This window comes from Mastigoproctus giganteus, chromosome 7, assembly GCF_048544385.1.
Source record: "Mastigoproctus giganteus isolate SK-2022 chromosome 7, ASM4854438v1, whole genome shotgun sequence".
NCBI lineage: Eukaryota > Metazoa > Arthropoda > Arachnida > Uropygi > Thelyphonidae > Mastigoproctus > Mastigoproctus giganteus.
Genome location: NC_143581.1, coordinates 131,513,162 through 131,540,113, shown reverse-complemented (window position 1 = coordinate 131,540,113; position 26,952 = coordinate 131,513,162). Strand labels below are relative to the sequence as shown.

General features: G+C 37.8%; 1 protein-coding gene across 4 annotated transcripts in view; it reads right to left on the bottom strand.

Annotated features, from left to right (window-relative positions):
- Positions 1-26,952, bottom strand: part of c12.1 (spliceosome-associated protein CWC15) — a 274,176-nt gene that overhangs the window by 135,480 nt on the left and 111,744 nt on the right. For all 4 annotated transcript variants that reach the window (XM_090377905.1, XM_090377903.1, XM_090377906.1 and 1 more), the window contains one exon: positions 25,497-25,579. In XM_090377905.1, coding sequence (XP_090234031.1) covers positions 25,497-25,579 — 83 coding nt within the window. The remainder of the gene's footprint in view (positions 1-25,496; positions 25,580-26,952) is intronic.

The following is a 26,952-nucleotide window of genomic DNA, read 5'->3' as shown; positions in this document are numbered from 1 at the left end:
ATGGTTGCTAGTATGGACTCCATCAGTGATGATCCACTTGTGATATGCTATACTGGTTTAGGTTACCCATCTATGGATAAATTCGATGGAAAAATAAAGGACAAACCTCAAGCAGTTGCTAATGACATTTCAAAGGCTTTTGATCATGTTTGGCATAAGTCTTCTAAATAAGCATCCATATTATGGTTTGCCAACTGCCTTTTATAACTGGGAATCCAATTTTTTCTCTGACCACTCACTGCAGGAGATAGTAGACTGCTCTATCTTCTAACTTCTCCACTAATGTTGGTGTTCCACAAGGTTCCGTTCTTACTTCCACTCTTTTCCTCTTGTATAATGACCTTCTTCCATTGACTGGATATCCTATCCATAGTTTTTCTGATGATAACACATTGCATTCCACCTTCAAGTTTGAGAAATATTGTCCTGCGCAAGTTGCTTCAACTTTTTTGAATATCTGCTACCAGTACCTTAAATGCCGATCTCCAAGTAATTAGCCAGTGGAACAAAGATAACTTAGTTAATTTTACTCCTTCTAAAACTCAGTTCTGTCTTATATTTCGCAAAAAGGATTCTTCTGCTCCTATACTAATCTTCAAGAAACTGTATTTACAGAGATCGGATACATTTAAATAGAAGAGGTGCAAGAATATTTCTTTATGCTAGAGGCAGTGATAGGTGGGTTGGAAAACTGCTAGCTTGGGGGATACACTTAGATTAACAACAGCTGCAGGCAGAGGTGAAAGTGATTCTTGCACTACTTCTACTGGAACATGCAGCAACCTTGAAAGCAATGTGTCAGTGATATCAGTCCATGCTGTAGGTCATCATGGAACAAGTAAATAAATGGGCTGTGTTAGCGTAACTAAGAGTAAGAATATACTTGCATTATGGAGCATTATAAATAAATTTGATGAATTTGAAGTACTGATTAAGTCAACAAAAGCAGACACTGTAGGTATAATGGAAACGTTGTCACTTAGACAAATTATGCCAAAGTACAATGTACACAGGAATTATAGACAGAACAGGAAAGGTTGATGGGTTATGCTTTAAGTGACCATATTTTCTTAGAGAAAATAAAGGACAAACCGGAAAAAATAAAGGGCAAATCTGAAATAGGTTCATAAGGATAAAAAAATAAAAAAAAAAAGGTTTATTTTTATTACTGTGTATTGTAAAGGAAAGTTCAGAGGAAAACTAAGAAAATCTTTACAAAAATATTTAACAAAATGCATGTTCCAATAAAAATATCTAACATCAAATAATAATGTAAATTTATTTTAAAAAGACAACTCAATTTTCATATTTTTCATATGAATATACTTTAAAATATCAGGCTCATCTTTTAAAAAAATGATAAAACTGCATACAAATCATATCAAAATTGCATTTAGTATAAATGCACGCTTCCACTGTTTCGACTTTTAGTTGTTTTTTTTTTGCTGGTCCACGTATTGTTTATTACTGAAAATATTCGCTTGGCAGTAGCATTTGATCCCGAGAGACAGGCAAAATGCAACAATTTTTAAAAGATGTTTGTGTAAAAGAATAAGAGAAGTTTACCTCAATATGATACGTAGAACTCTTCCATATGATACTCACCAGAAATTAAAACGGACTCGATTAAAAATCTTACATTACAGCATGTAAATAAAAAATGTCTTGGATCGGGATTGGGGCTGAGTGGCTTAATATCGGAGATCTATCTCTCAACGATTAAGCATATACATTTGATGCCTTTTCTACCCCATATCACATACTATGGGAGGTATTTAGATGATGTTCTAGTTATTACTGATAGTAGCACTATCCAAGACATTTTACATTCATTTAATAATATTCATTCTAGACTCAAATTTACATTTGAAAGGGAGAATGCGGATACTAAGTCATTAAATTTTCTAAATTTCGCGATTACTCAGGACTCGAATAAAATCCAATTTAACATCTATCATAAACCTACAAACACCAGTATGCTTCTGCATTAACAGCTACCACCTGTTCACCTACAAAAGATTGATTATCTTTAATCAATTTCTCAATGCCTACAAATATTCAACAACAGAATTGGCTTTGGGCACAGAAATACAAATATTAACCAGCAGATTCTTAAACAGGGGTTACCCCCTTGCTACAATAAACCGAATTAGGGTACAAGCTAAGGAGAGGATACAAAACACTACACCAACCAACAACAGTAATATCAAAAAACACTTTATTTCTGCTCCATACATTGAACAGTGGCACAAACAGCTTAACAGATTCTTTAAAAATACCGAATTTAAAATTGTGGCCAGGCCAATACAGAAATTACACACTATACTGAACAATCGCTGTCTGTCCTTTCCTCGTTCACAACACAAATAAATGACCCGGTAAACAACATTTCTTGTGGTGATTGCAACTCGTCTTATCAAGGTTCTACGCAGCTTCCTCTGAATTTTTGTGTTAATCAACATGTGGCCTCAGTTTGTGCTTCTTGTTCAGCAGCATCAGAATTAGCCTTTCATGTCGTTAACAAAAAACATACTTTTTTATTTAATGAGGCCAAAATACTTAGTGTCCAACGTAATTACACGAGACTTAATTGCAGAAACCATCAAAATTAAATTACATGAGAATTCTGTTAATGTTTGCTGGCCACATCTAATCTCTGATTAGTGGTCTTTTGTGCATATGCACGAAGACAAATAATCCCTATTTAATTTTCATGCTCACCCCTATTTGGTAATTTTCATTCCTGTTATCACTACATACTGTCTAAAGGCGTTATATCAGCTTCATGACGGAAAATAGTTTTGCAATTTTTTCGTTAAATTGATTTTTTAATTGTGTTCAATTTATTTTTAATTATTTTTGACTGTAATGTAAGTTTTTGGATTTTTCAATTGTTTTTGTTTTAATTTCTGGAGAGTATCATATGGAAGTGTTCTATGTATCATATTGCAGTAAACTTCTCTTATTCTTTTACAAATATTGATACCAACATAGAATGTATTGAGCATTACAGCTCTGGCTGATACTATTAAAAAGATATTTGTTTATCAATAAAATATCTAAATATTTCAACCCATTTGTGATGGCAGGTCATTTCCTCATTTTGTTGCCACTCTTCGTGTTTCTCTTTAGTAACAATTTTTAACACAACAAACTTCATTGAATAACTTGCCATCATCAATATTCAGTCTTCTTTTGTTTTAAATAAAAGAAGACTGAATATTGACGATGTGAATTGAAACGCTCTCCTCAACCTTTGTCCACAATGGAATTTCTCGCAAGAGGATCCATTCAAATACTTTCATTTCTAGGAAGGCACTGTCCCACTGATTCAAATAGTCAATACAGGTTTGGTGAAATGATTGAACTGATCCCTTAAATAATTTTAAATCACTGTTTTGTTTTTCTTCTCATTCTAAAATGATTTTCTTAATATTCATTGGTAAAAATTTGATGTTTCGTTCACTCAACTATAATTTCAATTCATTTAAATTGACAAAAGTTTCACACAGAAATAACTTGAGATTCAATTTTTAGAATATGTTCATGAAAAGTTGAAGCTTGACTATGAACGAAAAGTAACCATGATTCAGCTAACAGATGGTTAAAAAAGTTTTTGATATCTGTGAAACATCTTTCTTGTTCCAAAAAACACAATTTTAGTGGATTAAAAAATTTCAAAATCCTTTCTAAAGCTGGTAGAAGAGCCAACCATCTAGTTTTGCTGTAACCTAGTAGTTTTTTATACTGAAAATGTATATCATCACATATATTTTTAAATTCTAATTGTGTAGATGTAAAAATATGAATAAGTTTTCACTAATACAACTTCAATATCAACTGGGAGGCATTCTACACCAATACTAATGCAGTTGTTGCATATGTGGCGGGCACAAGTGACACCAAATCAACTTATTGCTGAAGGTTTCTTGAATTTTATGGAAAACAGTTTGCCTTTTCTTTGGGCACCATCAAAATTACAACTGGTATTGTCCGGACATAAAGTAATTAATTTTTCAGTAGTTTCATATCTGTCCAGTGATTTGTTGATGCAAGCTGTTATTATATCAGAATTTTACATGGTAGTTGATTTACACACAAAACATTAACTTTAACACCTTGGTTTGGTAAAAAAATCCAGCACAACTTTATATTACCATGATTAGAAGAACAGTCCGAATAAATGGTAACATGATTTGCTTTAGATAAATCAGCTTTGACAAAAGTAACAGAGTATGGACCAAAAACATTGAGCAATAACTTCCGTTTTTGTCCTACCACAAGAATACTTTTCATCAAAACACTTTTTGATTAATTTTGAAGTGCAGTCGTTAAACGAAATGAATGGTTATGTTGCACTGAGTGATAGCACCAAGTTGCTTCTTTAAGGGCCAAGTGTTTCACTCTGTTATCAAAAGTTACATTTCTGAAGAATGGGGTTATCAATTTACTTTATGAAGGCCTAACATCAACTTTTTGTGTTTTGTTGTCTGTAAATACTGTGCAATTGCTGCTTTGCCACTATTTCCGATACTAAAATTAGCTGAACATTTTTCGCACCTGACATCGCTTTCTGTACTAGCTTTTTAATGAAAGGAAAAACTCGTCGGGCAATTTTTTGTTGAAAATACATTTTCTTTTAGGTGCCATGGGACTAAAAAATAAAAATTAATTTAATCAAATCTCGTGATAAGAGTATCGCATTTCAAAAGAACCTAATTATACATTACCAGCACTATTATTACCTTAAATCCTAATTTTTTAAGCCTTGTATGTACTTTTTACAATAGCAAAAGCAGAATAGATATTTTCAGGAGCAGATAACTAGCACAAAATTAATGATATCGGTACACTGTGCAAGCATTTTTCCATGTGAAGCATACTCGCTACATTGGGTCTTCCCCAAAACACCAGTGTTATATTATAAAACACTAATGCGTTTTAAGTGAGCCATGACATTATAAGAAGCAGGTATTAGAAAAGGATTTCGTGCAATCAGACCATGTATTAAGTGGTTCCATTCGTACAATAAAAGTTAAATGACTAAGCAAAAATAAAGGAAAAAAGTGGGTTTTTGAAAAATAAATAAATAAGGATAGCTTTTTTCCTGAAATAAAGCACTGCCCTTTATAATGAAGGATATATGGTGATTAGTTATGATCTTAGTTAAGAAGCATATTAAATCTATCACTCAATGTGGGTGATCAGTGCAATTGAGTCAGTTTGGTATGATAGAAGCACTGAGAAAACAATATTGAGAGTGTTATAGGCCTAATGACTGTGATGATCATACCAAACAGCTATACAGAGAAATAGTGGTCTAGTAAATCAATGTCTTATAATGGGATATTTTAACATTCCAGATATTGACTGGAATTTGTGGGTTGGTCACTTGCACACTAGCAAGACTTTTGTGGATTTCTTGGATGGCTGTTTTGTACAGCAGCATGTTAGAGAAGCAACAACAGAAAGTAATACTCTTGATCTAGTTAGGAGCAGTTATTCTTCATTCATTAAGAATCTGCAGGTAAAAGAAGACCCACTGGAGTTGCAGCAATCACAGCGTACTAATGTAGAATTTAATTAAAGACATCAATCATCAGCCATTTTCAATCCACTGCAGGATGAAAGCCTCTCCAGCAACTTTCTAGTTCCTTCTGTTTTGTGCAATGGCCATCAATTACTACCCAAAAACTCATGAATTTCATCTGTCCATCTCTGCTGTTGTCTTCCATGTTTTCTTCTAGCTCCTCTTGGGTACCATTCTGTTATTTTCTTAGTCCATCTGTCATCATGTCTTCGAGCTATGTGTCCTGCCCAAGACCATTTTAGTTCTTTAGTTTTGATAAGAATGTCCTTTACTTGAGTTTTCTGCCTAATCCATGTGTTTCTCTTCTTATCTAACAGTCTGATTCCCAATATAATTTGTTCCACTCTTCGCTGTGTAATTCTCAGCTTCTCTTCCATTCTTTTGGTGAGTGCCCAAGTTTCAATTCCATAAGTCATCGTGGGGAGTATACATTGGTTCATTATTTTACGTTTCAGACAAATTGGGATATTGCTCCTCAGCATGTGACTATTTCCTGAATGCTATCCATCCAAAATTTATTCTTCTCTTGACTTCCAGCCATTTATCATTATTACAGCTAATGACATGTGCCAGATAAGTATATGACCCCACCTTTTCAATTACTGCTCTTTCAATCGTTATATCCCTTTCTGTGGCATACTTGTTCATCATTACTTTTGTTTTAGCCGTATTCATCTTTAGTCCAAAATCCTTACTAACTCTGCATAAATGATAAAGGTTTCCCTCTAATTCTTTGGGATCATGGCTTATGACCACAATGTCATCTGCAAATCGTAAATGGCTTAGGTACTTTCCATTCACATTGACTTCTTTCTACGACCAGTCTAATCTTCTGAAAGCTTCCTCAAGGATAGCAGTAAAAAATTCCGAGATACCGTGTCTCCTTGTCAAACTCCTTTTCAAATTTTAAATTTACTACTGTCTTTGTCTAGTCTAATAAAGGAGGTAGCATTCTCATATATTTTCTTCAAAATCATAACATATGGGGTATCTATGCCTTGTCTTTCCAGTACCCGAAACATTGCCTTATGCTGTATAGAGTCAAATGTCAGGCATAATGGTGTTTTATATTCATTTGCTTTCTCCATTAGCTGTGATATTACACGAAGGTGATCCATAGTTGAGAATCCTGTCCTAAAGCCAGCTTGCTCTTTCAGTTGATTCTCATCAAATATTCTTTCTAATCTGTTAGTAATGACCCTTGTGAACAACTTGTAGATGTAGGATAACAAGCTAATTGGTCTATAATTTCCAATTTCTGATTTGTCTCCTTTCTTATGATTGCATCATTCCACTCCTTAGGCGTCACACCTTTTCTAATGCATTTTGTGAAGAGTCTTGCCAGTTTTTGTGTCATGTCTCTTCCTCCCAATTTTAACAACTCTACAGTAACTTCATCTTCCCCTGGGGCTTTCTGATTCTTCATTTTCTTCAATGCATGTTCTATCTCATCAGGAAGGATATCAGGTATGTTGTATGTGTTACTAATTTGTGTTCCATCTTCTCCACTGCTGGCATCATTCCCTCGCTCCTTGTATAATTCTCTATAGTACTCTTCTGCTATTTATAAGTACGCTATTCTTCAGTTTCAGCATCATTTGTCTTTCTGTATTACTGCTCATGGCTGTTGATTTAAAGCCCTTGTTTTCCCTTAATGCTTGTTCTACTTTTCTTGTGCAAAAATTTCTTATGTCCTCTCTGAGTTTCCTTCTAATGGTTTTGCATAACTCAGTATTGTCAATTTTCTCCTTGTCAGTGTTTTTCTTGCTGTTCATTTGTCGTCTTCGGTTCATCATGACAAGTGTTTCCTGACTAATTTTTTTCTTCTTTAGATTTCTTTTTACCTATAGGTTTCTTGGGTTTTATCACTTTCAGAAAGTTGTAATATTCCTCGTCGATATCTTGATCCTAAGCAGTCTGCAGAAGCTCAAACTTGTTCTTAAGTTCTAGTGCATACTGCTTTTTCTCATCTTCTGTTACCTCAAAGACCTTTGTATTATTTACTCGAGTCAGTTTTTTCCTTTCTTTTCTTACATCTATATCAAGTTTGCATCTTACCATTCTGTGATCACTTCCAACATTTACCTTGTTCAGGACAGTAACATCATTCATGATATATCTTCTGTTAGTGAGGATGAAGTTGATTTCATTAGTTGTTAATCCATTTGGGCTCTTCCATATCCACTTTCTGTTCACTCTTTTCTTGAAAAAAGTGTTCATTACTGACATTCCTCTAGATTCTGCAAATTCCACAAGTCTTTCACCTCTTTCTTTTCTTTCACCAATTCCAAAATTTCCTCTTTCTGCACTATTTTGTCTCTTTCCAAACTTGGCATTGAAGTCCCCCATAATGATAGTGTAGTGAGTTTTCTGTTCATCTAGAAGACTCAATTTCGGTGTACATTTCTTCAGCCTCTTCGTCATCATGGCTCAATGTTGGTACATAAATCATTATAACCTTTAGCTTATATCCCTTATAAATCCTGAGTAGTAGCCTTCACACCCTTGGTGATATACTTTTGAATTCCAAAATGTTGTTTTTTATATCTTTATGGACCAGAAAGCCAACTCCACCTTCGCTCCTTTCACTGTTTCCATTAGTGTACAGCAGATTTCCACTTAAGTGATTCATTTCTTCTTCTTGTTTCAGCCAAACCAATGATATTCCAATTCACATTTTCTAATTCCTTTTCCAGCTCTAATATCCTGTCTTCACCGATGAGTGATCTTATGTTGTAACATGCCAAGTTCAGTTTCCGTGCATAACAGCCTGGTTGTACCCAGAGATTCTTAGCGCCCTCTGCTTCCACTCTTGATCCTCTCATTGCTGTATGGTGGGGGGGGAAGCCTCTGGGGGACTGAGGGCCATTTGTTTTGTCGTGCTGTCGTGTGCTGGAGGGTTTGTTCTTTTCCTCTCAACGCTGACCAGCATCTCGAAGAGAACCAATACATGTTCTTGATTAGACTGGTGTTCGAGCCCGTGACCACCAAATATGGAGGATGAGGAAAGGTCAGGGAATGACCACAGCACATCCCTGGAGCAATATGGCCTTAGTTGCTAATGGTCCTAAAAACCAAATAACAACAACTCTACACGTCCGTTGCCACCTAAGTGACGTAACAGGGCATACCATCGAGGTGTACACAAGTGGATTTTAGGGAAGCAGGCCAACCGGACTTCTCCTAAATTTTCTGAAATAGAAAGATATTGGATCCATCAGTGTTTTAGACTGAGTGTCTGATTAAAGACATAACTACTGTCAAGTTAAAGAGAAAGCTTTTGCTTTCGTAAGGGTGGCTACAGTGGTCTCAGGCAGTTTTTAAATTCTATGCAGTGGGACCAACTGATGTTACTAACAGCAAATTCTAAATGGGTAGCATTTGGGGAAGTAATCACAGAAGCTACTAGGCTTTTCATATCAACAAATAAATACTGTTGAAGATTTAAAACTAAACGGAGGTCAGATGAACTACTGAGACACGTGGCAGAGAAGAAAAGTGCCTATAAATTATTGGGTGATACAGAGGCATATAGCATATATAAATTAGTCTGTAATCAAGTCCCAAAATAGGTTAAGCAAACTAAAGCAGATTATGAGAAGTCTTTGGCAAAGAAAAGCAGCAAATTCTTTTATGGTTATATTAACAGTTGAAAAAAGGGGTAGAATCACATTGCACAACTTGATAACAAATGGGTTAACTGTTGATGACCCTGCTCAGGTTGCTGACAAATTGAATAAGTATTTTGCATCTATATTTACACATGAGTAATTCTTTGGTGGAGGGATGCCAGAAGTTTATCAAACCCTAATGGGGAGCTAAGAAGCTAAGTGACCCTGTGATAACTTAAAGGAAAGTGGAAGAGAAATTGTTGAAGCTGAACATAAAAAAGAGGCACCTGGGTTGAATGGAATCTGTCCAATTATATTAAAGGTGGCAGCATCGGAAGTAAGCAAACATAATTATGAGAGCATGCCTGGACTCAGAGGCGGTCCCTATGGATGGGAGATGTGCGAATGTATCCTCAATTCATAAAGGGGGATCAAAGGGTGACACAAGTAATTACAGACCTGTTAGTTTAACTTCTGTTCCGGGAAAAATAATGGAGTCATTGGTTAAAGATGTATGCAGGATCATCCATACAAGACTGCAGTAATAATTCAGACACAGCGTGGGTTTGTTAAGGGAAGTTCTTGTCTGACAAATTTGATTGGATACTATGATATGGTTACAAAGGAACTGGATGGAAAAAATAATTTTGATATCATACACTTGGATTTCAGGAAGGCTTTTGATACTGTTGCACAGAAAAGACTGCTATACAAACTGGAGCAATATATATATATATATATATATATATATTGTTATATACTACATTGGAATATAAGTTTAGGGTTATAATTTTGTACTGAAATTGAAATTTTATTGAAATTGAATTGAAATCATGACTCAGACCAGAGCAGCAAAGCAAAAGGCTCAAGCTAATGGGAGTGCTGTGGCTCAGGGAACAACTGGGGGGAAGGGGGGGTTGCCCTCTGAATCACAGCCTTTTAAAATGCACTGCTTGTTTAATGTTTGTGGACAATCAGGTACAGGACATGATATTGCCAAGGGGAATGACTTAGCATGTGCATGATGTAAGGAGTGTGAGGAAATCAGGCGACAACTCAGCATTGTTATGGGCCTATATGAGAGCTCGAAGGACAGGGTGAATGCCCTCGAAGGATGTAAATTGAGGGGCCCATCACGCTCTCAGCTGCCCACATCAACGCCAGAGATTATACTTTATCATCACTCAACACAGCAGCAACCCACCAAGGCAGAATGCGCTGGTTACAAAGTAACTAGTAGTTGTCGGTGACTATTATCAGGGAAACGGGGAACATACTGTATAAAAAGGATAGGTGGAACAGGACCAGGGTATGTCTGCCAGGGGGCAAAGGTTAATGATGTTGTAGAGCAGATATCATCTTTTAAGGGCACAAAATGTGATATTGTTGTACACGTTGACACTAATGATATTAAGAGTAGGAGACTGGCAGAATTACTTAACAAGTACAGGTCACTGTTGAAGAAAAGCCGTGAATTAGGGTTGAATTTGAAAGTGTCTGCAATTTTGCCCAGACATGATAGGAGAAAGTATATGATGAGAGCCTTGTCAATCAATTTGGCAATGGAGAGATCGTGCAAGGCTCAAGGGGTGAATTTTTCTCAGCCTTGTCTGTGCTTGTTAAAAGGAGACTGTTACTATAGGGATGGGATACACTTATATAGTAAGGGTGCAAGAATATTTGCTGATGCTATCGAGGCAGTGTTAGGTGGATCGGAAAACTGCTAGCTTGGGGAGGATAGACTACCTAATAGATTAACAGTAGCCACTGACACAGGTGAAAGCGATTCTTGCACTACTTCTATTGGAATGAGCAGCAGCCTGAAAAACAAAATGCAGGGTATTTCAGAGACTGCTGGGAGTCATTATGGTACAAGTAAACACAAGGGTTAGCATTAGCATTAGCATTTAGCATTAGTAGAGGCATTTGATGCAAGAAAGCAAGCTTATGCAGCATCAGCCAAAAAAAAAAAAAAAACCACTTCCACTTCACCCCTCTGTTCGTTCAAAATACCTGTCCAGCTGAGCCTTAAACTTATTTAGGCTATCAACCTCCACCACAAGGGATGGAAGTCTGTTCCACCAACCAACCACCCGCTGGCTAAAGGCAAATCTCCGCACGTCTATCCTACATCTGTCCCTCCTCAATTTGAATTTATGCCCCCTCAGGTGATTATTCTGAGCTAGAGGAAGAATCCCATCAGCATTGAGCATGCTTAAACCATTCAAGGCTTTATACACCTCTATCAGATCACCTCGCTGGTGCCTAGTCTCCAGACACTGTAATTTGCAAAACTTAAGCCTTTCTTCGTAAGAGCACCCCTTTGTTCCATTCACTAATCTTGTTGCCCTTCTCTGTACTCGTTCCAGCAGCTCTACATCCTTCTTGAAATGAGGCCTCCAGACCTGTATACAGTACTCTAGGTGTGGCCTGACCATCGCCTTATACAATGGAATAATCACCTCCTTATCCCTGCTGGAAAAATTCCTGTATATCATTGACAATACTCCATGAGCTACTCTTGCAGCCCGTCTGCACTGCTCAGAGAACTTCATATCTGCCTGCACAACCACCCCCAAGTCCCTTTCATTCTCTACCACTGTCAGTGTTGTACCATAGAGTTGATACATTGCTCTGGGGTTGCTGTTTCCCATGTGTAGTACTTTACATTTGTCAATGTTAAACTTCATTTGCCACCTCTCAGCCCATCTGCTCAACCTTTCCAGATCCTGTTGCAGAAGCATAGTGTCAGTAGTGTCCTTGACAACCCTGCCAACCTTTGTATCGTCTGCAAACTTGGACATTAATCCCGATATACCATCATCAATATCATTTATAAATACAGAAAACAATAATGGACCCAACACTGAGCCCTGAGGGACTCCACTAATAACATCAGTCCACGATGAGCAGTGTCCATTGATTACCACTCTCTGTCTTCTCCCCCTCAACCACCCCTTTATCCATAGCAGCAATTTGCCTCCAATGTCACACTGCTCCAATTTGTGTAGCAGTCTTGCATGTGCAACAGTATCAAAAGCCTTTCTAAGATCCAAGTATATAATATCAAAGTTATTCCCTGCATCCAGTTCTTTTGTGACTGCATCATAGTATCCAATCAAGTTGGTCAGGCAAGACTTCCCCTTAACAAAACCATGCTGTGTCTGAGCTATAACTGAAGTCTTGTCTAAATGATCCTGCAGTGCGTCTTTAACCAGTGCCTCCATTAATTTTCCTGGAACAGAAGTCAAGCTCACAGGTCTATAATTACTTGTGTCAGCCTTTGATCCTCCTTTGTGAATTGGGGTCACATTTGCACATTTCCAGTCTATGGGTACCTCCCCTGAGTCCAAGGAAGCTCTCATAATTATGGCTAAGGGTTTGCTTACTTCCTTTGCTGCCTCCTTTAATATAACTGGATAGATCCCATCCACCCCGGGTGCCTTTCTTGTGTTTATCTTCAACAGTTTCTCCTCCACTTTACTCCCAGTTATTTCAAGATTCTGTAACTTACTGCTAGAGTTGAATACACCTCTGGCATTTCCCTCGCTGAATAACTCCTCATGTGTGAATGTCGATGCAAAATATTCATTTAGTTTGTTAGCCACCTGAGCAGGATCATCAACACTTGACCCATCAATATCAAGTGGACCAATTTGATTCATCCCTTTCCTTCTAGAGTTTACATAAGTAAAGAACTCTTTGCTGTTTTTCTTTGCATCCCTTGCCAAGGATTTCTCGTAATCTGCCTTCGCCTGCCTAACCTCCTTTGTAACTTGGTTGCATATCAACTTGTATCTATCATAGGCTTCTGTGTCATGTGTTAATTTGTAAGTATCCCATGCATTTTTCTTCTCTGCCATATGCCTCATTAGTTCATCTGACATCCATTTTGGCCTAAACCTTGAACAATATTTCTTAGTTGGTATGTAAAGCCTAGTAGCTTCCAAGATAAGTTCTTTGAATGCTTCCCATTTTGAATTTGCTGTTGGTAACATCATCAGTTGGTCCCACTGTATAGAATTTAAATACTGTCTCAGTCCATCGTAGTCGCCTTTACGGAAGCAATAACCCTTCCCTTTACCCCTAATGGTAGTTACCTCTTTGAGTAAATCCCACTTCAGCACACTGTGATCACTGCCACCTAGTGGTTCATTTATCTGCAGATTCTTAATGCATGAAGAATCACTGCTGATAATCAAATCAAGAGTATTACTCCCTCTAGTTGCCTCCCGAACATGCTGATGTAGAAAACAACCATCCAATAAATCCACAAAAGCCCTGCTAGTGTGTGAGTATCCAGCCCCCAAATTCCAGTCAATATCTGGGAAATTAAAATCTCCCATTATAAGACACTCTGATTTACTGGCCCACTCTATTTCCCTGTACAGTTCCTTATTATACTCATCAGAGTCATTAGGCCTATAGCACACTCCTACTCTCAATTTTGATCTCCCAATGTTTATGTCACACCAAACTGACTCCACACTGCACTGTCCCGCGATGTTGACTGGCTTCACTTCCTTGGTTTTTATGTGTTTCTTAACTAATAGCATAACACCTCCCCCCTTCCTATCCTGTCTATCCTTTCTGTAGACGTTGTACTCCCCAGATTGCAGTTCCGCATCCCTTATATCTGTGTGACACCACGTCTCTGATATCCCAACAATATCTGCCTTCGATGTTTTGAGCAATACCTCAAATTCATCAAATTTATTTACTAAACTCCTAGCATTGGTGTACACGCAAGTATACCTGCACCTGTTTCTATTCTTAGCTACCCTAACACAACCCATGTGTTTACTTGTACCACAATGGCTCCCAGCAGTCTCTGAAATACCATGCATCTTGTTTTTCAGGCTTCTGCTCATTCTAATAGAAGCAGTGCAAGAATCTCTTTCACCTCTGCCAGTGGCTACTGTCAATCTATTGGTCTTTGTCTCCCCCCAAGCTAGCAGTTTTCCGACCCACCTAACACTGCCTCGATAGCATCAGCAAATATTCTTGCACCCTTTCTATTTAAGTGTATCCCATCCCTGTAGAAGCAATCTCTCCTGTTAACAAGTACAGTCCAGGCTGAAAAGAATTCTACCCCTTGAGCCTTGCACAATCTTTCCAGGGCCGAATTGATCGACAAGGCTCTCATCATATACTCCCTCCTATCGTGTCTGGGCAGAATTGCAGACACTTTCAAATTCAACCCTAATTCTCGGCTTTTGTTCAACAGTGACCTGTACTTGTTAAGTAATTCTGCCGGTCTCCTACTCTTAATATTATTAGTGCCAACGTGTACAACTATATCACCTTTTGTGCCCTTAAAAGATGATATTCGCTCTACAACATCATCAACCTTTGCCCCTGGCAGACATACCCTGGTCCTGTTCCACCTATCTTTTTTACAAAGCATGTTCCCCGTTTCCCTGACAATAGAGTCACCAACAACTACTAGTTCCTTCGGGACCAGCGCATTCTGCCTTGGGGGTTGTCTCTGTCTCTGTGTCACGCGATGCCCAAGTGCAAGCTCTGGCGTTGATGTGGGCAGCTGAGAGCTTGATAGGCCCCTCAATTTAGTTTCTTCGAGGGCATCCACCCTGTCCTTCAAGCTCTCATATAGGCCCAAAAGAACGCCGAGTTGTTGCCTGATATCGATACACTCCTTGCATCGCGCACACACAAAGACATCCCCCTTGGCAGTATCATGTTCCGTACCCGATTGCTCTGCAAACATCAAGCAAACAGTGCATTTTATAAGGCTGTGAGTCAGAGGACAACTGCCCCCCTCAGTTCTGCTTTGAGCCACAGCACTTCCATTAGCTTGAGCCTTTTGCTTTGCTGCTCTGGTCTGAGTCATGATTCTATTAATTTATTAATTAATTATGTTATGTTATTAATTATATTACGTTTGTAATCTAAGTCGTTATATGTATTTATTTAAACGTACAATTTAACTGCTAACGAAGTTCAACTAACGCTATCTAGTACGGTATATAACCTACGGTATATCTAGTACGGTATCACAATGGCGGGAAAGTTAATAACGGTAGCGGTAGTTACGAACACGTGGAAACCCTTACCGATACTTTTACAAGGCCGAGTAAAGAATAAATACACCAAATTAATCAAAAAATCACAAAATAATGTTATACTACTAAATTTAAATTAAAAGTTTTAGAAAAACAATAATTTCAAATCAATAAATAAGAAAAATCCACTTAGCGGCTTGGAACACGACCGTCACTAGTAGCCTCGTCAGCAGACTCGATTGTGTTAGGGTAGCTAACAATAGGAACAGGTGCATGTATACTTGCGTGTACACCAATGCTAGGAGTTTGGTAAATAAATTTGATGAATTTGAGGTGTTGGTCAAAAGATCAAAGGCAGATATTATTGGGAAATCAGATACCTGGGGTCACAAAGATATAAGGAATGGAGAACTGGAATTTGGGGAATACAATGTGTACAGGATAGGAAGGGAGGAGGGGTTATGCTATTAGTTAAGAAACACACAAAATCCAAGGGAGTGCAGCCAGTTGACATTGCTGGACAGTGCAGTGTCGAGTCAGTTTGGTGTGACAAAAGGACTGGTAGATAAAAATTGAGTAGGGGTGTATTATAGGCCTAATGACTCTGATGAGTATAATAAAAAATTGTACAGAGAAATAGAGTGGGCCAAGTAAATCAAAGTCTTATAATGGGGGATTTTAATTTCCCAGATATTGACTGGAATTTGTCGGTTGGCCACTCACACACTAGTAAGGCTTTTGTGGATTTATTCAATGATTGTTTTCTATATCTGCATGTTCGGGAGGCAACTAGAGGGAGTAATACTCTTGATCTGATTATCAGTAGTGATTCTTCATGCATTAAGAATCTGCAGATAAAGGAACCACTACGTGGCAGTGATCGTAGTGTGCTGAAGTGGGATTTACTCAAAGAAGTAACTACCATCAGGGGTAAAGGGAAGGGTTTTTGCTTTTGTAAAAGTGACTATGGAGGTCTGAGACAGTATTTAAAATTCTATACGGTGGGACCAACTGATGATGTTACCAACAGCAAATTCAAAATGGTAAGCATTCCAAGAATTAATCTTGGAAGCTACTAGGCTTTACATACCAACTAAGAAATATTGTTCAGGGTTTAGGTATAAATGGATGTCAGATGAACAAATGAGACAAGTGGCAGAGAAGAAAAATGAATGAGATACATATAAATTAATGGGTGACATGGGAGCCTATGATAAATATAAGCTGGTCTGTGCCAAGCAACAAAGGAGATTAGGCAGGCAAAGGCAGATTATGAGAAATCTTTGGCAAAGGACGCAAAGAAAAACAGCAAAGAGTTCTTTACCTATGTAAACTCTAGAAGGAAAGGGATGAATCAGATTGGTCCACTGGATATTGATGGTTCAACTGTTGATGATCCTGCTAACAAACTAAATGAGTATTTTGCATCTAGATTCACACGAGGAGTTATTCAAGGAGGGTAAATGCAGAGGTGAATTAAACTCTGGCAGTGAGCTAGATGATTTTTAATAACTGAGCGGAAAGTGGAGGAGAAATTGTTGAAGATAAACATAAAAAAGGCACCCGGAGTGAACAGGATCTATCCAGTTATATTAAAGGAGGCAGCAAAGGAAGTAAGCAAACCCTTAGCCATGATTATGAAAGCTTCCTTGGACTCAGGGGAGGTACCCATGGACTGGAGATGTGCAAATGTAACCCCAGTTCACAAAGGAGGATCAAAGGGCGACACAAGTAATTATAGACATGTTAATTTAACTTCTGTTCCAGGGAAATTAATGGAGGCACTGGTTAAAGAAGCACTGCAGGATCATCTAGACAAGACTTCAGTTATAGCTCGGACACAGCAAGTTTTGTTATGGGGAAGTCTTGTCCGAACAATTTGATTGAATACTATGATGTAGTCACAAAGAAAATGGATGCAAAGAATAATCTTGATATCACATATTTGGATCTTAGAAAGGCTTTTGATACTGTTGCACATGGAAGACTACTGCACAAATTGGAGCAGTGTGGCATTGGAGGCAAATTGCTGCTCTGGATAAAGGGATGGTTGAGTGGGAGAAGACAGAGTGGTAATCAATGGACACTGCTCTTTGTAAACTAATGTTATTAGTTGAGTCCCCCAGGGTTCAGCATTGGGTCCATTGTTGTTTTCTGTATTTATAAATGATATTGATGATGGTATATCAGGCTTAATGTCCATGTTTGCAGACAATACAAAGGTTGGCAGGGTTGTTAAGGACCCTAATGGCAGGGCTGCTGCAACAGGATCTACAAACAGATTGACACACAGAGAATTCTGCAAGTTACAACACGTCGAGTAAACTCTTAATTGGCTGCCGCGAAGAATATTCTATTAAACACACCAACTGCAAGATAATTCCCAAGGCTTTTTTTTTAATGAGTTTTGGTGATGAATATATATTATAATTTGGGTTTTGAATAATTTAACATGCCTCACTCAAATTGGTGTCGGAGACCAGTTTACCCAAATAAGCCTTGGCAGTCAACGTGTTAAACTCCTGTTCGCCCATGTCTTTAGGCTTTTCAATGTGATCAGCATCATGACTTAGTTGACCACCATGAATAATTAATCCACATTTTTTAAACAGTTGCTAATGCAGGTTTTGGAAGCACACAGCACACACACAAATTGGAACTAACACAACACTTGAAACTTTTTACTCTGTAAAAAGTTTACAAGGTTTAGATATGGGAATGAAGAGCAGATTCTGAATATTTATTTGTTTTTTATATAATTGAATATTTCAGTGAAAGGGGAACATTTCACCATAATAACGTAAAAACACAGCGAATTCCAGCTATTGGTATTATTGGAAATGCAATAAGATTGAGTTTACTACCTGTTTATAACACATTGTACAAACAAAAAAGCCCAATAAAGCAAAAACTGCATTTTTTTTTTTTTTATGGTTGTGACCTTCAGAAATGTGCTTTAGAAAAAATATCACAGAGGCGTTCAAATTCAATTCTCATAACCAAAGATGCGATTCTAATAAATGATGAAAATGTATTGCATTTTATTGATTTGGATTGGTTCTTTGAAATTTGATTCTATAAAGCAGCTGATTCTAATAACCAGTGATCACTATAACTGGAGCTTACTGTATATTAATATTAAGATATGACAGGCATTCAATAAGTTATCTACTTACCTACCTATGAAAGAAATGAGATAGAAGCAAAAATCTGTTTCTAATTTTCATTGTAACTCCCTTGAATTTCAATACACTTGTTCCATTTTGTTGGCAATGAGGAAATATTACACTATTAAAATTCTTGGTCCTGTCCATCAATGAATGCAGAAACAGCAGACTTCAGTTCATTATCATCAGCAAAGCGGCATCCATGTACATTTTTCTTGAGGTGTTGAAACAGGAAATAGTTACTGAGAGCCAACTCCACAAAAAAAAAAAAAAAAAAGCTAACTTTTTTTGTGGAACAGTGTCAAAATCTTTTCTGAATTCTAAGTATATTATTGTGGAATTATTTTTGCATTCGCTTCATTTGTTACTGTATCACGGTATCCCATTAGATTGGTTAGACAAGGTTGCCACTTAACAAATCCATGCTGTGAGTGAAGTAATAGTATTTGCCATATAGTGCAAGGAAGCCACAGGCTTTTGCTGTACTGGCAGAGAGAGAGAGAGAGAGAGAGAGGGGGGGGGGACCCCCCTACCACCAAGTATCCAGTTGACCTATGAATTTATTAAAACTGTTAGCCTCAACTACCTGCCAGGACAACATGTTCCGGCAATCTGTGACTCACGGACTAAAAGAAAACTTCTACAATCTAATCTAAATCTCAACCTCTGCAAGTTGAATTTATGGCACCTACTTCTGAAATTCTTTATAACAGTGAAAATTCCACCTTCAGTCATTATAGTAATTCCTCTCAGTCAGGTCACCTGTGAGGTGCCTGGTTGCCAAGCTCTGCAGCCCACATAATCAGATTCTTTCCCCATATGGTCACCCTTTTGCCGATCTCCCCATTCGAGTTGCCTGCCTTTGGATTTCAAGGAGCTCAGTGCCTTTTCAGATGAGGTCTCCATACTTGAACAAAGTATTTGAAATGTGGTTTTACGACTGCCTTATACAGTGGAACTATGAGCTCCATATCGCTACAGGATAACGTTCAATAAAGCATCGATAGGACACCATGACTTTCCCAGCTGTCTGTTTATACTTCTGAGAAAACTTCATATTTGCCCATATCATAACTCCCAGATCCTTTTCGACCTTTACTGTTTTTAACTCAACTCCACCAAGTGTGTAATTTGGGGTTGCACTGCTTGCAACTTACAATTAACGACTCTACCAACCTTGACATCATTTGCACATTGACATCAAGCCTTTTATCCCATCAGCAATAGGCCTGACATAGCCAAGTGATCAGGAGTGCAAGTGCAGTAGTACAAGCCCGTGGCTGCTAAATACAATTGACAATTTGTATTGATTGATTTATTGTAAACTCCACTGACCTGGTGGTCATGCTGGAGTATAAACAAGAACATTAACGAAAATGAGAAACAACAATAGTATGAGAACCGATCCTTATGAGACCCCCCCCCCCCGACATTACACCTATCTGAAAAATATCCATTAATCACAAACTTCTGCCATGCAGCTACCAGCAATCTATCTTACAATCTTACTAGTACTCCAAGCTTATACAGTAACATCTCATGAAGGACCGAGTCAAATGCTTCACTAAAATCCAAATAAACAATGTTGAAATTGTTCCCTACATCCAGCTTATAAGTAACTGTATTAAAATAGTCTGCTAAGTTAGTTAAACACGATTTTCCCTTAACAAAACCATGTGTCCTTCGGAATGCCATATCTGTCTTATTGTCCCTGGATTGCACTCTTAATCATTGCCTCTAAGATTTTTCCTACCACTATAGTCAGACTAACTGGTCTATAATCACCAATTTCACTCCTAGAACCATTTTTATGTATTGGCAATATGTCGGCACTTCACCAATCCAAAGAAACCTTTCAAGACTCCAAAGATTCCATCATAATTAACCTCAATGGTTGAATACACTCCCTGGCAGTCTCCCTCAAAACTACCTGCTTTAAGCTCAAATTTTCTAATAAACAATCATCTGTAATTACGAAATCACTAAGTTCACATGGCTTCACCTCACTAACACAGCTTCTTCTCAGCATGAAGCATCTTTCGTCGATAAAGACCAATGCAAAATACCTATTCAATTCAATTACAACATCACTTGGGTTGTCTAAGACAAGAGCACAAGGCTCCGAACTGATGCATTCTTCTTCATTGTATTCACATACATTAAAAATTCCTTGTTCCCATTCTCTGCTCTCTTAGCCAGTGCTTTCTAATATGTAGCCTTGGCCTCTCTAACCTTTTTTTTTTTTTTTTTTTTTTTTGGTAGTTGTTGGCACATAGGCTTCTGGGGCCATAATGCACCTCCCAAGGTATTTGCAGTACTTTGATCCAAGCCCGAGGCAGGAATCGAACTCGCGACCTTTGGGTTGCCAGGCAGGCACTTTACCCACCCGGGCTAGCTCGGTCGGCCTAACCTTATTTGTGTTGCTATTACTGATCAACTTGTACCTATTGTGGGCTTTAGTAATTTTCATCACTCTGTAACTATCCCATGCTATCCTTTTATGCTTTAATTTACCGGCCAGCTCAGCAGTCATCCTCCTCCTGCAATATTTTCTTAAAGAAATGTTTAAAATAAATAAATGCACAAGGCATAATACTTTAAGAGTTTGGTATCTATATATGATAACGGTGTTTAGATACACCATAGATAACTCTTAAGAAACTACAAAGTAGTTGTTGGCGGCATCATTTGCTCTTTCTCATATTGTGCTCTGCCTTCACGACGAGTTGCCATGATATTGCACTACCTCGAATAAGTAACGCTTCACTGATAGAGAAGACTATTGTTACTTATTCTCAGTTGAGTACCACCACCCAGACAGCACTGTTTCATGGCTATTGGCCAATCATCAGTGGGTGGGCAGGTACCCTGGTATTGCAGACATGACGACCCAGTTGTGAAGTTAATCACACAATATGAGAGATGCCAATAGGTGTGTAGATGTCAATATTTAAAATAAATAAATGCACAAGGCATAATACTTTAAGAGTTTGGTATCTATATATGATATCGGTGTTTAGATACACCATTCTTAAGAGTTATCTATGGTGTATCTAAACACCGATATCATATATAGATACCAAACTCTTAAAGTATTATGCCTTGTGCATTTATTTATTTTAAATATTGACATCTACACCTACTGGCATCTCTCATATTGTGTGATTAACTTCACAACTGGGTCGTCATGTCTGCAATACCAGGGTACCTGCCCACCCACTGATGATTGGCCAATAGCCATGAAACAGTGCTGTCTGGGTGGTGGTACTCAACTGAGAATAAGTAACAATAGTCTTCTCTATCAGTGAAGCGTTACTTATTCGAGGTAGTGCAATATCATGGCAACTCGTCGTGAAGGCAGAGCACAATATGAGAAAGAGCAAATGATGCTGCCAACAACTACTTTGTAGTTTCTTAAGAGTTATCTATGGTGTATCTAAACACCGATATCATATTAAAGAAATGTATACATTCATGGCTTCTGTGATTTTTGCTTTAAAAGTGTTCAAATGTATTCAGCCTCCCTCGGCAATCTGTCCAATTCAGATGCCATATAGTGCCTTAAACTGTCCAATCTTCTCTTCTGAAATTAAAACCCATGCCTTTTCCTTTAACTACTATAATCCTTATTCATCTTCTAATTGATGATTGCATGATCACTTCCTGACAATGATTTCTGCTTTAAGCACTGTGATGTCATCTGATCCGTTAGTAATTATGAGGTTAAGAATATTCTCACCACTAGTACTTTCTCTAAAACATGCTGGTACAAATAATAATCTAGTTTATTTAAAAAATAAAAAAGTTCTCCATGGTGTTTCCCCTCCCTCTTATCACAGTCTGGGGCAGATTAAAATCACCCATAATAAGACATTCATGCTTACTTACCTATTCCATCTGCAAGTAGAGACTCTTCATACTCTTCACAATCTTCTGGTCTGTTGATTACGCCCACTCTCATTATACCTTTGCTCCCAACTAACTTCGCACCACGTGGATTGTATGCTGGTAGACATAACTTCAGACAACGAAAGCTCTTTTTGTGCCAAGGCTGACTTTTAATAAGAAGCATGAACCCTCCACCCCTTCTATCTTCCCTAAATACATTAGACAACATAATGGAGCTCGTTGTCACCAATTTCTGGGTGGCATCACATTTCTGTTAGCCATATTATATCAGCATTATTTGTTCTAACCAGGAGTTAAAATTCAGCCATTTAATTATAACTTCACTCCTGTCTAGAAGGTCCAGCATTACTTCTTTAACTGGTGACTCCATTATTTTCTCTAGAACAGAAGTTAAACTAAGTGACCTGTAATTATTGATGTCACTTTTTGATCCTCTTTTGCTAAATGGGGATATATTCACATATCTCCAGTGCATAGGGACTGCCCCTGCATTCATGCCACACTGATAAATATGGCTAAAGGCTTGCTTACCTGTTTTTCTTATCTAGTGGATGATCCCATCTACGACAGGTGCCTTTTTTGTGTTTAGCTTTAATAGCTTCTCTTCCACTTCCCTTTCAGTTATCACAAAATCATTAGCTACCTCATAGAATTTGATATATTTCTGGCATTCAGACCCCCTAAAATTTCCTGATGTGTGAATGTAGATGCAAAATATTTATTCAGTTTGTTAGCACTCTGAGCAGGATCATCAAGAATTAGACCATTCACATCTAGCAGACCAATGCAACTGATTCTGTTACTTCTGTTAGAAATTGAATGGCATTATTTAAAAGCACAGAACTTAAAATATGCTAAATGCAACAAGGCATAATACATTAAGAATAAGAGTTTAATTTCCATATAATATTGGTGTAGATACACCATAGATAACTCTTAAGAAACTACGATGGTAGTGTGGGAGGCATCATTTGCTCTGTATTTCATATTGTGCTCTTCCTTCACATCGAGTTGCCATGGTATTGCGCTACCTCGAATAAGTAACGCTTCACTAATAGAGAAGACTATTGTTACTTATTCTCAACGAGTACCATCACCCAGACGGCACTGTTTCAAAGCTATTAGCCTATCATCGGTGGGTGGGCTCTTCACAACTAGGGTACCTGCCCACCCAGTGACGATAAGCCAAATGCAACAAGGCATTTTGAAACGGTGCCATCTGGGTGGTGGTTACTTATTCATTGTTACTTATTCATTGAGAATAAGTTACTTATTCTCAATTATTGAGAAAAAATTATTATTCTCAATTATTGAGAAAAATCATTGAGGTTGTTACTTATTCATTGAGAATAAGTAACAATAGTCTTCTATTAGTAAAGCGTTACTTATTCGAGGTAGTGCCATACCATGGCAACTCGTTGTGAAGGAAGAGCACAATATGAGATACAGAACAAATGATGCCTCCCACACTACCATCATAGTTTCTTAAGAGTTATCTATGGTGTATCTACACCAATATTATATAGATATTAAAAGCATAGTACATATGGCCAAAACACCTAGAACCATGTCTCAAACAAGAGCAGCAAAGCAAAAGAAGCACAATGTAATGGGAATTATTTGTCACAGGAGAAAATAGTCAATAGTGGTTGTCTTGTGAATTGGAGCAGCAATCCCAGTATGAAATTCTCTCTACTGGGATCTGCCCTAATATAAGCTTGACATGTCCTTTAAAAAATTAAAATGAGAGGCTCATTAGACACCTAGCCATCCAGATCAAGAATCAGACAACAATGTTTCTCAGTGGCAGAGAACTATGGTCCCACAGGTCTCTGACATTTGCCAGGAACAAAAGTTGCTGACATTGCAGAGAGCTAGCATGTTTTAAGGGCACAAAAGGTAATGTATACATTGATATTATGACATTACAAGGAGTGGATCAGATGATTTACTTAACAAGTACAGAGAAATGTTAGGGGGAAAGTCATGAGTTATGATTAAAGCCCTGTCAATTAATTCAGCCATGAAGAGTGTGCAAAACATATGGAGTAGAATTTTTCACAGCATACTCTGTGATTGTTAACAGAAGACTGTTTTCAGAGGGATGAGATACACTTAACTATATTTACTGATGCTACCAAAGCAGTGTTAGGTGGGTTGGAAAACTGCTGGTTTGGGGACTAACAGATATATACAGCAGCTGCAAACAGCTGCTGAAAAAGTGATTCTTGCACTGCTTCTATTGGGACATGCAACTACCTGGAAAGCAAGGTGCCAAAGGATTACAGGACCTGCTGGGAGTCCTCATGGGAAAGAAAAAAAACCACAGCTCTGTTAGGATTAATAAGATCAAAAACAGGTGCATATTTACTTGCATGTACACTGATAGGAGTATAGTAAACAAATTCAATGAATTTAAAGTACTGGGCAAACATTATACTTGCAATGTTCAAACGTGAACATTGTAAGAATATTAGAGACATTGTGCCAATCAGACATAAGGAATGCAGAATTTGAATATGATGCATACAATGTGTACAGAAAGGACAGAGGATAAGAGTGGAAGAGTCATGCTCTTGGTTATGAAGAACACAGAATCTAAGAGGTGCACCCAAAACAAGAATGAAGACCAGGGGATAATTGTGCAGTCAATATGAAGTTCTCTGAGCAGTGCAGATGGGCTGCTAGGATAGTTCATGGGGTTTTGTAAATGATATACAGCAGTGATAAGGAGGTGATTATACCGTTGTGACCCACATCTTGAGTACTGCAAACAGGTCTGAAAAGTCTCATTTTAGGAAGGATGTGGATTTGTTGGAATGGGTGCAGAAAAAGCAATGACATCAGCGAGAGGAAAAAAGCACTAGTCTTACAAGAAAGACTTCAGTTCTGCAAACTGCAGCATTTGGAAACTAGGCAGCTTGGAGATTAATGAGGCATAAATTCAAATTTGAGAAAAGATCATTGTAGTACAGATATACAGAAATTTGTTTTCAGCCAGAGTAATTGATTGCTGGAAGAAACTTCCATCTGCTGTTGTGGGAGTTGGTAGTTTGAATAAATTTAAGAAAGAAATTGTTAGAGAGATGTACAGGAGATGTTATATATTTTAGCCCTTGCTTCCTCAAATCATTTACCACTAATTAACTAACTTTTCAAGAAGTTTATTTATTAATTTAAAGAAATAATACCAGACCTCATCTAATGGATCATCTGCATCAAGATTGGAAGCAGGCAGCTGCTCCAAGCGAGGCTTCTTAGTTGTATTACTTCCAGATTCTAATAAGAAACAATATCTATTATAAAAAACTGCCACTGTGAAATAAACAAATTAGCACAAAAACAAGATGTAAGAACATAACATAACAGATAGCTATTAACACTTGTGTAATAAAAATGAGCAGGTTTTAAAAGCCAGTCACTAGATAGTCTTCAGAACGTAAATGGAAGGAGCCTGAATAGTGTGTGTACAGTGACAACGTTAAGGTTATTCAATATCAAAGATTTGGTTACCCTTGCTATATGCAAACATCTAATAACCAAACGTTAAATTTCACCTTATCCATGTGATACTTTGTTTTGTTTAACCTGCAAAATATTACAGGGAAACTTTATTTTGAAGTGAATTATTTTGTATAATTTTAATTCGTATAATTACAAATATTCTTGTAGTTGCTGTGATACTGGTTTATAAGTTTTTATGTGCTTTGGTATTTTTCCAGAAATGTTTTCTGGTTCAGTCCACTTCTCCAATTATTTTTTCACATGTTTTTAGATTTTTATTTTTATTATAATTCATTATTTTATTTTATTGCATTTTCCCCCCTGGTGCCCTAGGTCTGGGTCCCCAAGGGCACAGGATTTGCTGTCACCCACTGGTATTGCACTCCCTGCAGTGGGTGCAGGATTATGTCCTCTAGGACAACAGGTGATTGTAGATGGTAGACCACCTCCAACGCAGTAAGGGGCAGGCAATGGGAGACAATTTTCTTGGTGATCGCTGCTTCCTGGTGCCTTTAAGGCCAAACAACATTTCAACAGCTGAACATATAAAACACAAAAACGAAACACCACTCATGTGTGTGGCCTTCCTATAGAATAATTCCACAGAGAAACAAGGCAGAGTGGAACTAACGTTCCTGATGCTGTCTTACATTGGATACATACATACACACCTATCAAGAAGAGAATGTAGAGATCCCAACTGCAGGATGGCTAGCACCCACTGGTGTTGCAGTGGGTGCACTACCTCCGGTAGGTGCAGGATATTGTCTGTTTCAGGACTGGCATATGGGATTGTTCGTGTGGGCTATGCCACATAGTTGTAGGCCACCTCCCTGCGACACAGACAGACAATGGGCAGGTTTTCCAGATGATTGCCTTCCTGGTAACTAAGTGGCAAGAAATAACTAAACAACACAGCATCATCACTTACACTGCACAAACATTACATTCCTTTCTGGTTGTTCAGAGTTCTGTAACATCACTGCAGAGTTGAATTAAAGTTCTGGGGACACTTTACATAAGGTACAATACATGTCTACGTCCACATGATACGGATAAAATGAAATTTGGTGGAACAATTAGTTGTGTAGCTAAATGGAACGAACTTATCTGTGAAAACAGTGGTGGCTCGTGACTCTGATGTATGG